This window comes from Lipotes vexillifer, unplaced genomic scaffold (genome assembly GCF_000442215.2).
Source record: "Lipotes vexillifer unplaced genomic scaffold, Lipotes_vexillifer_v1.1 scaffold1375, whole genome shotgun sequence".
Taxonomy (NCBI): domain Eukaryota; kingdom Metazoa; phylum Chordata; class Mammalia; order Artiodactyla; family Lipotidae; genus Lipotes; species Lipotes vexillifer.
Genome location: NW_006773119.1, coordinates 98,118 through 110,048, shown reverse-complemented (window position 1 = coordinate 110,048; position 11,931 = coordinate 98,118). Strand labels below are relative to the sequence as shown.

At 48.2% G+C, this 11,931-nt stretch overlaps 1 protein-coding gene across 1 annotated transcript in view; it reads right to left on the bottom strand.

Moving 5' to 3' along the window:
- The window catches only part of AGBL4 (AGBL carboxypeptidase 4), a 202,719-nt gene extending 197,255 nt beyond the window's left edge, over positions 1–5,464 (bottom strand). Inside the window, 2 exon segments of the mRNA XM_007472148.1 lie at positions 4,447–4,563; positions 5,267–5,464. Of these exon segments, the coding sequence (XP_007472210.1) occupies positions 4,447–4,563; positions 5,267–5,464 (315 nt within the window).
- Between the last annotated feature and the right edge of the window lie 6,467 nt (positions 5,465–11,931).

Genomic DNA, 11,931 nt, shown 5'->3' with positions numbered 1-11,931 from the left:
GGGGCGCGATGTGCTCGCGCTTCCGGACGGTGGTAGAGGAGGACGCTTCTGATGAGGGAGATGGAGCACAGATCTGAAGGAAGTGGGGGCAGCCATGTGGATGTCTGCAGGGAGATGCGCCCAGGACTGCAGACCTTACCTCCCCAATCCTGTCTCCGTGGAACACCTTAGGCCACTCCCGGGCCCCAGCTCTCACCTGAGAGTCAGCGTAGCAGTGACCTCCTCTAGGACGTGCAAGGACAGTCAACCAGCTCTTGTTTTATGCCCCTACAGTACCTCACATGGCTTCAGGCCCAGCTCTGTAACACTGAGGTGCTCGAGTTTTCTCTCTACCCGTCCCCTCATTCATTCATTCATTCATTCATTTCTTGAATAAAAACTGCTTGAGTAGCCCCCAGGGGCCAGGCCCTGTGCCAGGACTTGGGATGCATCTGTCACTCCCCTGTCAAATGTCCCAGGAGCTCCTGGAGGCAGAGAGACACTGCTGCCCCACCTCATTATCCCCGTGCTAGCACAGCACCTGGCCCCAATGGCTTTGGTGAGTATTTGATGAGTGAATAAACATTTGAGACCATTTTATTGAAATGCTTCAGAGTAAATTTGGAGACAGGCATTCCTCTAATCAAGAGTAATTTAATAACCACAAATGCCTTTTAACACAGTGGGGAGGAAAAAAAGAAGGTGTGCATGTTCCTTATTGCTGCAGGTAAAATAAATGGCATTTTTAATAAAATGTCCCCATACAGCATATAGAACGTGGCCACATGATGAAACAAATAAATATCTGGTGAAATTATGCATTGCAAAGCAGACCTTTTCTGGTCTTTTGGTTATTAAATGTAATCACTTTTGAGTCGTGCCCCTATTCTTCCTAGAGGCAGGTACGCGTTTGATTAAAATGTGGGCCCCAGAGCACTTTCGCAGCGGAAGGTTGAGCTACGTCCCCAGAGGGAGTGCCATGGAGCAAGCGAACGGGATGATGGGGCCAAGGCAACTGCCACAATTTGCTTCACGCTTGATGGACGTGTTTATCCCCAGACAGAGTGCACGCAGTCACAGGCGTATGGAAATCTTGCAATTAAGGCCAAGTCTAATTAGAGACGGCAGCTTCAAAATACAAAGGGACCTCTGAGTGGCAGCCACACTCCGGTCGGCTCTGAAACATGATTATCTCACTCCAGTCCCTGCCTCAGCCACCAGTGGACTGAATTACGGGAGGGGGCGGGGTTTGCATCCTGTTGCCGTATGTGGATTCTCTGGGCACAGCTCTGCCTTCAGACCGTGGAGACACCTAGGTCCCTGAAGAGCACGGGTTTTGGGATTTACCAGACTGGGATTTGAAATCTGACTCTGCCCATTATTACCACTCCAGCCTCAGCATGCTCATCTTCCTAGTGGGAGTGGTGGCAACCATCTCATAGGGCCATGGAAGGATCAAGTAAGGCTTTTGTGGGGATGCAGTTCAGGGAGGTCGTTCACCTAACTGGGTCACTTACACAGCCTTTGCTCCCGGCCCGTCCATGCTGGTGAGAGCGTGCTTGCCTGGGACCAGAGGTGAGAGCCTGGGAGGGCTGGGCTCTCACTACTGCATCCTTCACCCTTCACCCACAGGACCCAAGACAGGTTTCTTCGCAAGCTTTCTCTCTTTCAGTGCCTGACACTGCTCCGAGCGATCAGTTTTATGTGTCCACGCGTGGTGGACACTGGGGATGAGCCCGCGGGGTGGACACTGGGGATGAGCTGTTCCCCCTCAGCCCAGACAGTCCTTGCAAGAACAGATGGCCTGTGGGTCAGGGAGAAGGCACTGCGGGCAAGCCTTGTTAGACCCAGAGTCCTGGCCCGTGGCCAGCAGTGCTCCCTGAGCTTAGGCTGGGGTCAAGAGATGAATCAGAAACCAGGAAGTCACAATCTACTCAGGAAGACAGACAGGAAGAGAGCACAGAAGTGTGTGACATCAGTTTACATTCCTACAATATTTTACAGTTGAAAATGCTTCGACTGATCCCTTGTTTAATCCTCCCAAGAGCCTGTGAGGGGGGAGTTAATGCCAATCCCCACAGGACTCTGAGCTTCAGGCCAGCTCTGCCCTCCAGGTACACGGAAGTGGAGGTGTGTATCACGAACCCCACTCCCGTTACCCTCCCAGGCGAAACGTATGGAACCTTTTCGCTTTCTGCTTTTTTCTTTGGATGTCTTGTTTGTTTGTTTTAAATGGTTAAAACATTACAGAAGCCTCTTTTGCACTCTTCCCCATCCCCCAACCCTGATAAGCTGGGCTGTATCCTTCCTGCCCAAGTTTTCACACTGTGCCTGCACATCTGTCTGTCCATAAGAAACCCATAGTATCCTTTTGCATGTTTTAGGATTTTATGTACATAGTCCCAAACTCTAAGTTTCATTCCACCACTTGCTTTTTGGACTACACATTATGCTTTTGAGATTTATTTATGTGATACATGGAGATCTGGTTCATTTTTTGCTGTATGGTATTTCACTCTACAAAGAACGTCAACATACGCGTGTGTGTGTGGTGTGTGTGTGTGTATGCACATGCATGCAATGTGTATAGCTATCCTGCTGTTGGACATTTGCTTCCACACCTTCTATCATCCTGTGTTGCTTTACAAGGAAACCTTGCACATGTAGGTGAACCTTGAACACGGCTAGACTCCAACCGGGGAGGAGGGACACTCCTCTTTGTCACACAGTGCAGGGTCTGGCACCCTGCTGGCTCTGTCAGTGGTGATTACTAGAAGGCACTGAGGTTGTGATGAAAGAACAAGGGACTTGGTCTCAGAAGGACCTGGATTTGAATCTTGACCTTCTTACTTATTAGCTGTGTGACCCTGTGCAAAAATTCCAACCTTTCTGACCTGCAGTGTCCTTACCAGGAGAAATAAAGACAGTAACACCAACTCCCAAATATTCCTGTTGCGGTGATTAAATATATGAAGTCTTCAGTGTGGATCCTGACATACAGGAGGAGCTCAAGAAAGCTAATGGAAAGATCCCTGATCCCGGGCAGATGAAAGGGCACGGGAGAGGCATCAACAGGCTCCTGTCAGCTGCCCTTCTCACTCTGAAAAAGGAGGTCTAGGTCGAACGCTCAATTTTAAAAACAAAAGAAAAAAGAAAAGAATGAAAGAGAAAGAGAAGGAAAGAAAACAAGCCACCTTAGACTCATAACTTGAAACCCAGGGAGCTACCTCCAAATCCGGCTGGGTTTCTACTCCATCTGTGCCTGGAAATCTGGGGAGGGTGTCTTTGGTCTTGGACCAGGTTCCCTGAAGGGCAGCCCCACCCTGCAGAGGCCACCTGCACTCCTGGGCCCTGTGGAACGCAGCACCAGGCTGGGTTACAAAGGGTTAAATCTCTTCCTCCCCACAAAGAGACTGGAGCCAATGAGGCTTTCTGCTTAAATGGCCTATAACCATCTCTCAAAGCTTCTTAGCTCAGAAAGTGTACAAGTCAGCAAAATGAAAATAATTTAAAGAGCCATTGGGAGGAAGAACTCCAGCCTCCCTGCTGCCCCCGCTGACAGCCTCTCAGTAGTGACTTGCGTTTTTCACATTCAGGGCCAGGGTCTCCCCCCACCCACCCCACCCCCAACCCCCGTTTCAGGAAAGGATGTATCACAGGCTGAGATCTGCTGCCTCCCAGGAGGGAGAGGCAGGGGGCGCAGGAGGTCTACGGGGAATCTACCTCCACACCCGGAGTGCTTCGTGGTTTCCAAGCCCTGCCCTAGCCATGATGTTGCTGCCAGGCCATGGCAGCTTCAGAGTCTGGTGGAGCAGGGACCGTCACGCATGTATTATAACCAAGGACACGGAGGCTCATAGACAGGAAGTGCCAGACCCACCCTCAGCCCAGGCGAGTGGGATGCTCCTGGCTGAGTGCACAGCCCTCCTTGCTTCTATCACTCTGAGAGGTAGGATAGTACCTGTTAATGAGCACCTACTACGTGCCTGCCATGTGCGCAGCACTTTATGCAACAGCCCTAAAATGTTGACACTGTTATTCTTGTTCCACAGTTGATAAATCTGAGGACCCAGAGGTTGAGTAACTTGGCCAAGGTCATGCTACTGAAAAGCTGTGGAGGAAAGTTCAAACCCGCAGTCTCGTTTCACACCCACACTGTTTCCACGGTACCAAGGAAGTGCTTAGGGAAGACCTGGCACAGAGACAAGTACAGCCCTGCAATCTGCCCCACACTCTCCTGACACGTTTCAACTCCCTGATCTGGGTCTGCCGCCCCTCCACGGGCTGAGTCCCCACGAGGGTCTGCACAGAGTGAGTTCAGGGCATGGGAGCTGCATGAAGACCCAGCTGCCCTGGGCACACCCCATCTGGACGGCTGCAGGATGGTCTCACAGCCTGGTTCCCACCTGGCAGTGGCAACACTTAAGGAGGAAGGAGAGTGGGTACCTGACCCTCACCATCTCTCACCTGGGTTATTCCAAACACCTCCTTGACTTTTCTCTCTCCCTCCAAACCCGCCACCACACTGCTGCCAGCGTGATCCTTCAGCAGCTGTCCTTCGTCCTCAGAGTCCAGCACCTCAGCCTGGGACCAAGGCCCTCCCGGGACCCTGCTCCTACCCACCTCTCCAGCCTCCTCCCCAATACCAACTTCACCTCCACTCCTTGAAGCACCTACCTTCTTCTGCCTCTTGCCCCTTGTTCACTAGGACAGCAGACAGTTACACAGTGCTCACTATGTATCAGGGACAGTTCTAAGTACTTTATAGATATTACTTAATGCTCATAGGAACCGACCCCTCCATTTCATGGAGGACGGAACTGAAGCCCAAACCAATTAAATAACCTGCCCAGGGTTGCAGGGCCGGTAATCGGTAGATCCCGGGGTGAGACTCAGGCAGTGTGAGGTCAGATTCCTCAAATTAACCTCTGCCAAACCCTTTCCTCCGTTCTTGACCTGGTGACAGTCTCTCCTGGGGGAACAGGACCAGGAAGGTCTCATGACACCCTCTGAAGGACTTTCTTCATCCCTCAAGTTCTTAAAGCCCCAGGCCGAAAGAACTCCTTCGGTCCCTGGTTTCCCACACCTGTGGTCTTCAGGGGCCAGGATTCTAGGGAATTTCTTCAGCACTGGGCTCAGTGCTGGGCCCGGGACTCAGATGTGAACACACAGTGGCCCTGCCTTGGAGGGCTCACGGTGAGAAAGATGGACGCACAATGACAGTATGGGCTGACAAGGCCAGCAGAGGGCAGGAGAGGGTGCCACAGAGCAGGGGAGGCGTCCCCACCCAGACCGTGGAGGGAGCGCTGAAGACCTCCTGGAGGGAGGATAAGGAGGTCGGGGAGCAGAGGTGGCCGGGAAGGTCCACACAGAAGAAGCCGTTTGTGTCCACGAGCGATCTCAGGCAGCACAAAGCATGGTCGTAAAGACGCCAGGCATTGGAGGTGCTCAGGCTTCCATGCCAGTCCTGGATCCTCCTGGCCATGGTGCCATCTTGGGCCAGTTACTCAACCTCTTTAAGTCCGTTTCCTCATCTGTGAAATGTGGATGGTCATAGTATCTGCTTCACAGTGTTGTGTGAGAAATAAAATAATGACAGTGCCTAAAACATAGTAGGTGCTCGATAAATACTAGTTAATTAAACAAATATTGTCCATATCTATATCTCCTGCACCTAGCACACAGTAGGGGCTCCGCAAAGGGGTATAGAGATGAATGTACACGGTCCTGCTCTCACTTTGCTGACTGCCTCAGGGAAAGAGACAACTACATAGAAATTACATCCCAATGCTCTGAACATTAAGATGCTGGGAAGGTTGGGACTGGCAGGGAAGGAAAGGAGGAGATTTGGAAAACCAGAGAAGGGAGGGACTCCTTCTGGGAAGAGGTGGAAACAGTTCCTTAGAGGAAATATTTGAGCTGAGTCTTCAAGACGGGGGGAGGATAGGTTTTCTATAGTTAACGACCCAGGCACGAATGAGTGCACATCTTGGAATAAAAGTGAGGCTCCAGGTAGACGGGACAGATTTAATGTCCCATACTTCTCACACTCCTTGGATACCTCCACACCCGTGGCAGGGGCCCTGGACAGGGCTTGCTACCCCATGCTGATCTCAGCTTCCGGCGCACTCCGCTTCTCCCCGCCACACACTCAATCTGCCTCCCTGCTCTACTTTTGCCTTTTTTCATGGCACTTATCACTTTCTACAGTTTTCTTATTTATTACATTTACCATTTATCTTCCTAACCATCTCATTCCACTCCCACTAGAGTTTAAAGTCTTTGTCTTTATTAATATGTCTCAGACATTTAGACTAGTGACTGACACCTCGTAGACGCTCCGATATTTGTGAAATGACTGAATGATTCCATAATTACTCATGGGGGAACTTCTGGATACAGATGTTGGTGAGGTTAGAATACTGAATCTCTCTCCCCGTCAGCTACTGAAATGGAAACATGCCCAGGGTACCAGATCGGATATGGCCAAAAGAGTGCATTCTGGAATGGTGGAAAGAGCACAGGTTTTCAAACCACCCTTGAGGTGTGACTCCCTGTTGGACCCAACCAGCAATGCCTGTTGGAGTGGTGGGCACAGACTAGAGATATTCAACTCGTTGAAGATGAATGGGGGAGAGATGGACCGACAGCCAAATCATCTCCTCATGGCCATTCTCGTCCTTCTGGCGTAAGCTCCAATGTTACGTCTTAGAGGTCTTCCCGGATCACATCCGGATGGAGGAGTCCTAGTTACGAGACTAATCCAGCTCAGAGAAAGTAATTGGTAAAGAAAAGTGGGGTCTTTAGCAGAGGACCACACGGTTCTTTTCTTTTCACTGACCTAAGCATTATTATTGATAACTTGGTGAAGATACAAAAGATCATATTTCTACACTATAAAACTGGGAGGAAGAATATAGCACAGAATAAAATTCCATAAGGATCTCAAACATGCAAACATATGAATCGACAATTCACACAGGAAGAAGCTGAAAGAGTACTTTTGTAGAGAAAAAGCTAATTTGCCAAACTTCTTTAAAAATTCCAAACACTGGTGAAGTCGTGAGGAAATGTCACGTGCATGTCCAGCTACCTTGAGACGTGGCTTGACCTTTTTGAGAGAAATATAACAAGCATAGATATAACAACAACATGGAAAAGACTATACAAATGTTCTTGCCCTTTAATTAGCTCACTCCTGGGAATTGAAGAAACAAACAACTATAAATGATCATGACAGCATTATCTCTAATAGCAAGAAACTAGAGACAATAAAATGTACAGTGAGGGGATGAGAAGGTAATCATGACCCAGTGTCAGGAAGGGCATTGAAATGGCAGCTACACAAACCAGGCAGCAGAGTGGGAAATGTTTGCCATATGATGTTAAATGAACAAGGCAGGATCACGGGAGGCTGGCCAACTGCCGTGAACAAAGAGGTACTGCCCTGGACAGACAGGAGGGGCTCCCAGGAGTGAATGTGTTGTTGGGCTTGGTTCTTGGGATTATGGCTCGATTTCTTTTTTGGCTTTGGCTTTCCTCAAATTTTGTTTTGTATTTTAAACACAAATGGAAAAGAAGATCTCAACCAGCTGGAATGTTGGGCCGAAACCAATAAGATGAAATGGAACCGGGAGGCATGCAAAATCCGCTATTTTGTTTAAGAAATACATTTAAGAACACACAATTGAGGTGAGGGGGGGGGGTATAAATAGCTGCTAAAGTGAATAAGGGAAGGAAAAAGGGAACAAAAACAACCACATTTACTGCAGCCCGCAACTGGGATAGTGAGGGCTGGAGGTCTGGTACCGCGGGAGGTCAGTGTGGTTACATTAACAACTGCATAACGGACAAGGTGACTGGGGCTAGAAGATTTAGGAACTTGCCCAATTTCCTCTAGTCTAATAAATAATGAAGTCAGGATTTGAATTTGGTGTGAGTTCCTCTGTCATCAAAATCTATGCTCATTCTCTTGCAACACAGTGAACTAAAGGGATAAGTATTGTGTTAGCCAAAAAAGGGAGCAGGGCAGTATTTGGTGACCATAAGCTCAACGTGAGACAGTTCTATCGCTGAAGATGCTAATTCAAGTTTAGAGCATTCTAATAGAGATATGCCATCCAGGAGCAAGAGATGACAACCTGCTCTAGTTAGTACTGGTCAGACCCTTCCTAGAGCAGTGTCCAGTCCTGAACCCTACTTTCTAGTGGCGCATCCATAGAACAGCAAGCAGGATGGTCAGAGTTCTCAGGATTAGGGAACTAAGAGATGTTGAATGCCTAGGTGCTTTGCTCACGTTATCTTGTATAGCTCTGTATACAACCCTGTGAGATAGGTATTATATTCCCACTTTTAAAATGAGAAAACTAAAGCCAAGAGAGATTGAGAACTCCTTCAAGGTCACATACTAGTAAGTGGCAGAGTCAAGATTTGAACACAGGGCTGTCTAAATCCAGAGTCCTCCCTCTTTCCTGCACTGCCTCTCCCACGTGAGAGATGGCAGAACAGACTCTGAGCTATTGATTAGCCTGTGAAGAGACATGATTGCCACCTTCAACTCTGCAAAGGGCTATATATAAGCAGAAGCATTTTGCCTGACTTCAGAGGAGAGAACTTGAGTGACCTCAGCAGTCTCAGGGAAGTAGATTTTTAGCTCAGCAGACGAACTTCTCAGTGATGACAATAACTGGATGTGCCCTTGGGTCGGAAGGTGAATTCTCCACGCCTGGAAGAGTTCCAGCATGGTCTGGAAAGGCATTTGCTTTCAGTGGAGAGGAGATCTGAGTGGAGGACCTCGAAGCTCACTTTTGACCCTTAGGTTCCATGAGCCTATGAAGCTGTTTGGCAGAAACTGATTAATCTCTTCAACAGAAGTGATGAAAAGACCTGCTGGTATGTCTATTTGCAGATGTAAAAGTAAAAATATGCCCAAGGTCCAGACATTGGTCCAGAGAAAACTATATACAGAAAATGAAATGAATTCTGCTGGAAATGCTTACAGGTTAAGCGTTTACTTTGTGTAAACAAGAAACCAAACTCTGGAGAGATGTGCAGTCTCAGAAGTAATCAAAGAAAATATAATGAGGTAACAATTTTCACCTGTTAGGTTGGCAAAATAATTAAAACACGGTCACGCCCATTATATGTATCAAGAATGATAAAAGTGGTACTCTTTTTGACCCAGGTAAAAGGAACCTAAGAAACTGATAGAAAATATAAAGGAGGAAAAAAATAACCTGTGCACACAAAAATCTTCATAGATGTTTAATTTATAAACGACCTAAAGATTCAAGGAAGGGCAATGGGCCGGCTGGGTGGCAGCGTAGGGGCTGAGGTGAGCGAGGGTAGCTGGAAGGTTGGGAGTGGACCTAGTCAGAGCGCACAGGGAAAAGCTCATGAGCACTGCATGCTGTGGGACGAGCACAGGGTGTCTGGAGGGCCAAAGGCAGGTTTGAAGGCCAAGGTCACAGTGTAAGAGGTCAGAGCAGGTCAGAGACAGGATAGGTGCACACACAGGTGAGGACCGAGTGGGCGTGGGGAGAGGAAAGGAGAGAGGAAAACCACCTGTAACACTGGCGGCCATTTTTCCACTCTCCCTGGGTCACTTTAATTATGTGCCGGACCCAAGTGTGCAGAGAGAGCTTCCGTGAACTGGCAGCCCTGTGGGTTAGCCCCACAGCCAACCAGGTGGTTTACCCAACTGTAGCTTGATGTCCATTCACTGGGGGGATGTTCGAATTGATGGCTATAAATTTCATGGAGCAACAGGGCAACATGTTAAAAAGAAAGGGAAGGATGCAAACCTGATCATAGGCTATGACCACAGGTATGTAAAATACACATTTATGCTCTTAAATGAAGGACTAGGAGAGATACATCACAATGCTTGCAGCTGTGCAACTTGGAATATTTCCCTTATTTTTCCAAAAATTTCTATAAAGTGGTTTTCATTTCTTTATAATTACCAAAAAGGTCATGATTTAGAAATGCATCTAAGAAACGCATGGGCACATAACAGTCACTAACAACACACTTTCCTCAGCTAGAAAATAAAAACAAGCCACATCTTTCTGTTTGGTATGGCAACAGAGAACTTGTGGCCGGGGCTTCGGTAAACAGGGCCCAAACCTCATCATTTGAGGCTCTGCCAATTCAGGATTGACTGTCTTGTCCTCCACAACTCACTGGCCTGTCAGAGGAAGTGAAAGAAAGAATCTAAGTGTAAAAGTGAGGGGGAAATCATTGGCACCTACACTGAAAGTCACCTTCTGCATCATGTCCAACTAAACAGCATCTGGTGAGCATGAAAGAGTAACTCTAAACAAGGTTTTAGGGCAGATCCTCAGCTACTTATAAGAGGAAATTGATTCTCAATTTCAAATATTGTCATGCACTTTAGAAGGAGCATGCCTTTTTACTTAGGAAACGCTCCTGTCCCTTTGTTAAAACAGGACTTCTAATGCTGTCTACTAGATTGGTGTTATTCAAAACTGGCACTTGTGTTAAAACACATGTTCCCAGCTCTATCCCAGCCCTACTGAATCCAGCACCCTAAACCGAAGCCCAGGAATCTGTATTTTAAGTACCTCAGCAAATTCTCAAGACTGGGCAAGTTTGGGAAACTCCCTACTACACAAAATGAACTTCAGTTTTGTGTTTGAATGTAATAAAACTGTGGATGCTCATAAATGGTACTATTATTCCCCATCCCTTCAAATGGCTTGAATTAATGACACTGATTTCCATTGATTTTTTTTTTTTTTTTTTTTTTTTTTTTGCGGTACGCGGGCCTCTCACTGTCGTGGCCTCTCCCATTGCGGAGCACAGGCTCCTGGCACGCAGGCTCAGCGGCCATGGCTCACGGGCCCAGCCGCTCCGCGGCATGTGGGATCTTCCCGGACCGGGGCACGAATCCGTGTTCCCTGCATCGGCAGGCGGACTCTCTACCACTGCGCCACCAGGGAAGCCCCTCCATTGATTGATTACTTAAGTTGGGACTCTCCGAAATATGCCCTGAGATTACATGGCTAGATTCTCAGCCCAGACCATAATATTCCACTCAGTTTTCGAGGGAAGAGGTAAAAGGACAGATTTTGCACAAACCTGGATTCTGACCCAGCTCCACTGCTGACAGCTCTGGGACCTTGGCCAAGAAGTTACTTAACCTTTTCCGAGCTCATTTCCTCATTTGTGTGGGTGTAAGAATGGTGGCCCTGCCCTCACATAACAGTCACAGGGCACCAGGTACACAACAGGTGCTCAAAAAGTCTCGGTCTAACTAGGGTGTAAAAACACCTGCCCCCTCCCCTGCCCCGATTCCCCATCAGAAACAGCTCTTATGTCCTTCCTTGTCACATCTACTTTTGATTTCATTCTGCCTCGCAAGCTAAGGACAGCTGACATCTGCATGGCTCTTTGAGACTTATGGAACTCTTTTGCCAGCTAATACCTGGATTCCTCTCCACGATAACCCTGACTTAGGGATCCCTGCCTCCACTTTAGAAGAAACGAGCTCCAGAGTGGTCAAGTGACCTTCCCAGAAGTGGTAAAGTCACAATCAGATCCCACAATCTTTCACAACCCGTTCTGTCCCTGATGTATGTGTCATATATTACGCAAAGCACTTTCACATATCATAGCCATTTTTTTTTTTTTTTTTTTTTTTTTTTTTGCGGTACGCGGGCCTCTCACTGTTGTGGCCTCTCCCGTTGTGGAGCACGGGCTCCGGACGCGCAGGCTCAGCGGCCATGGCTTACGGGCCCAGCCGCTCCGCGGCATGTGGGATCTTCCCGGACCGGGGCACGAACCCGCATCCCCGGCATCGGCAGGAGGACTCTCAACCACTGCGCCACCAGGGAAGCCCTGTCATAGCCTTTTTAAACAGGTATTTTGATGACTATTGCCCCTTCCAACCTAAAAGCACCTATAAAGCAGGTATCATATCTTATTAGT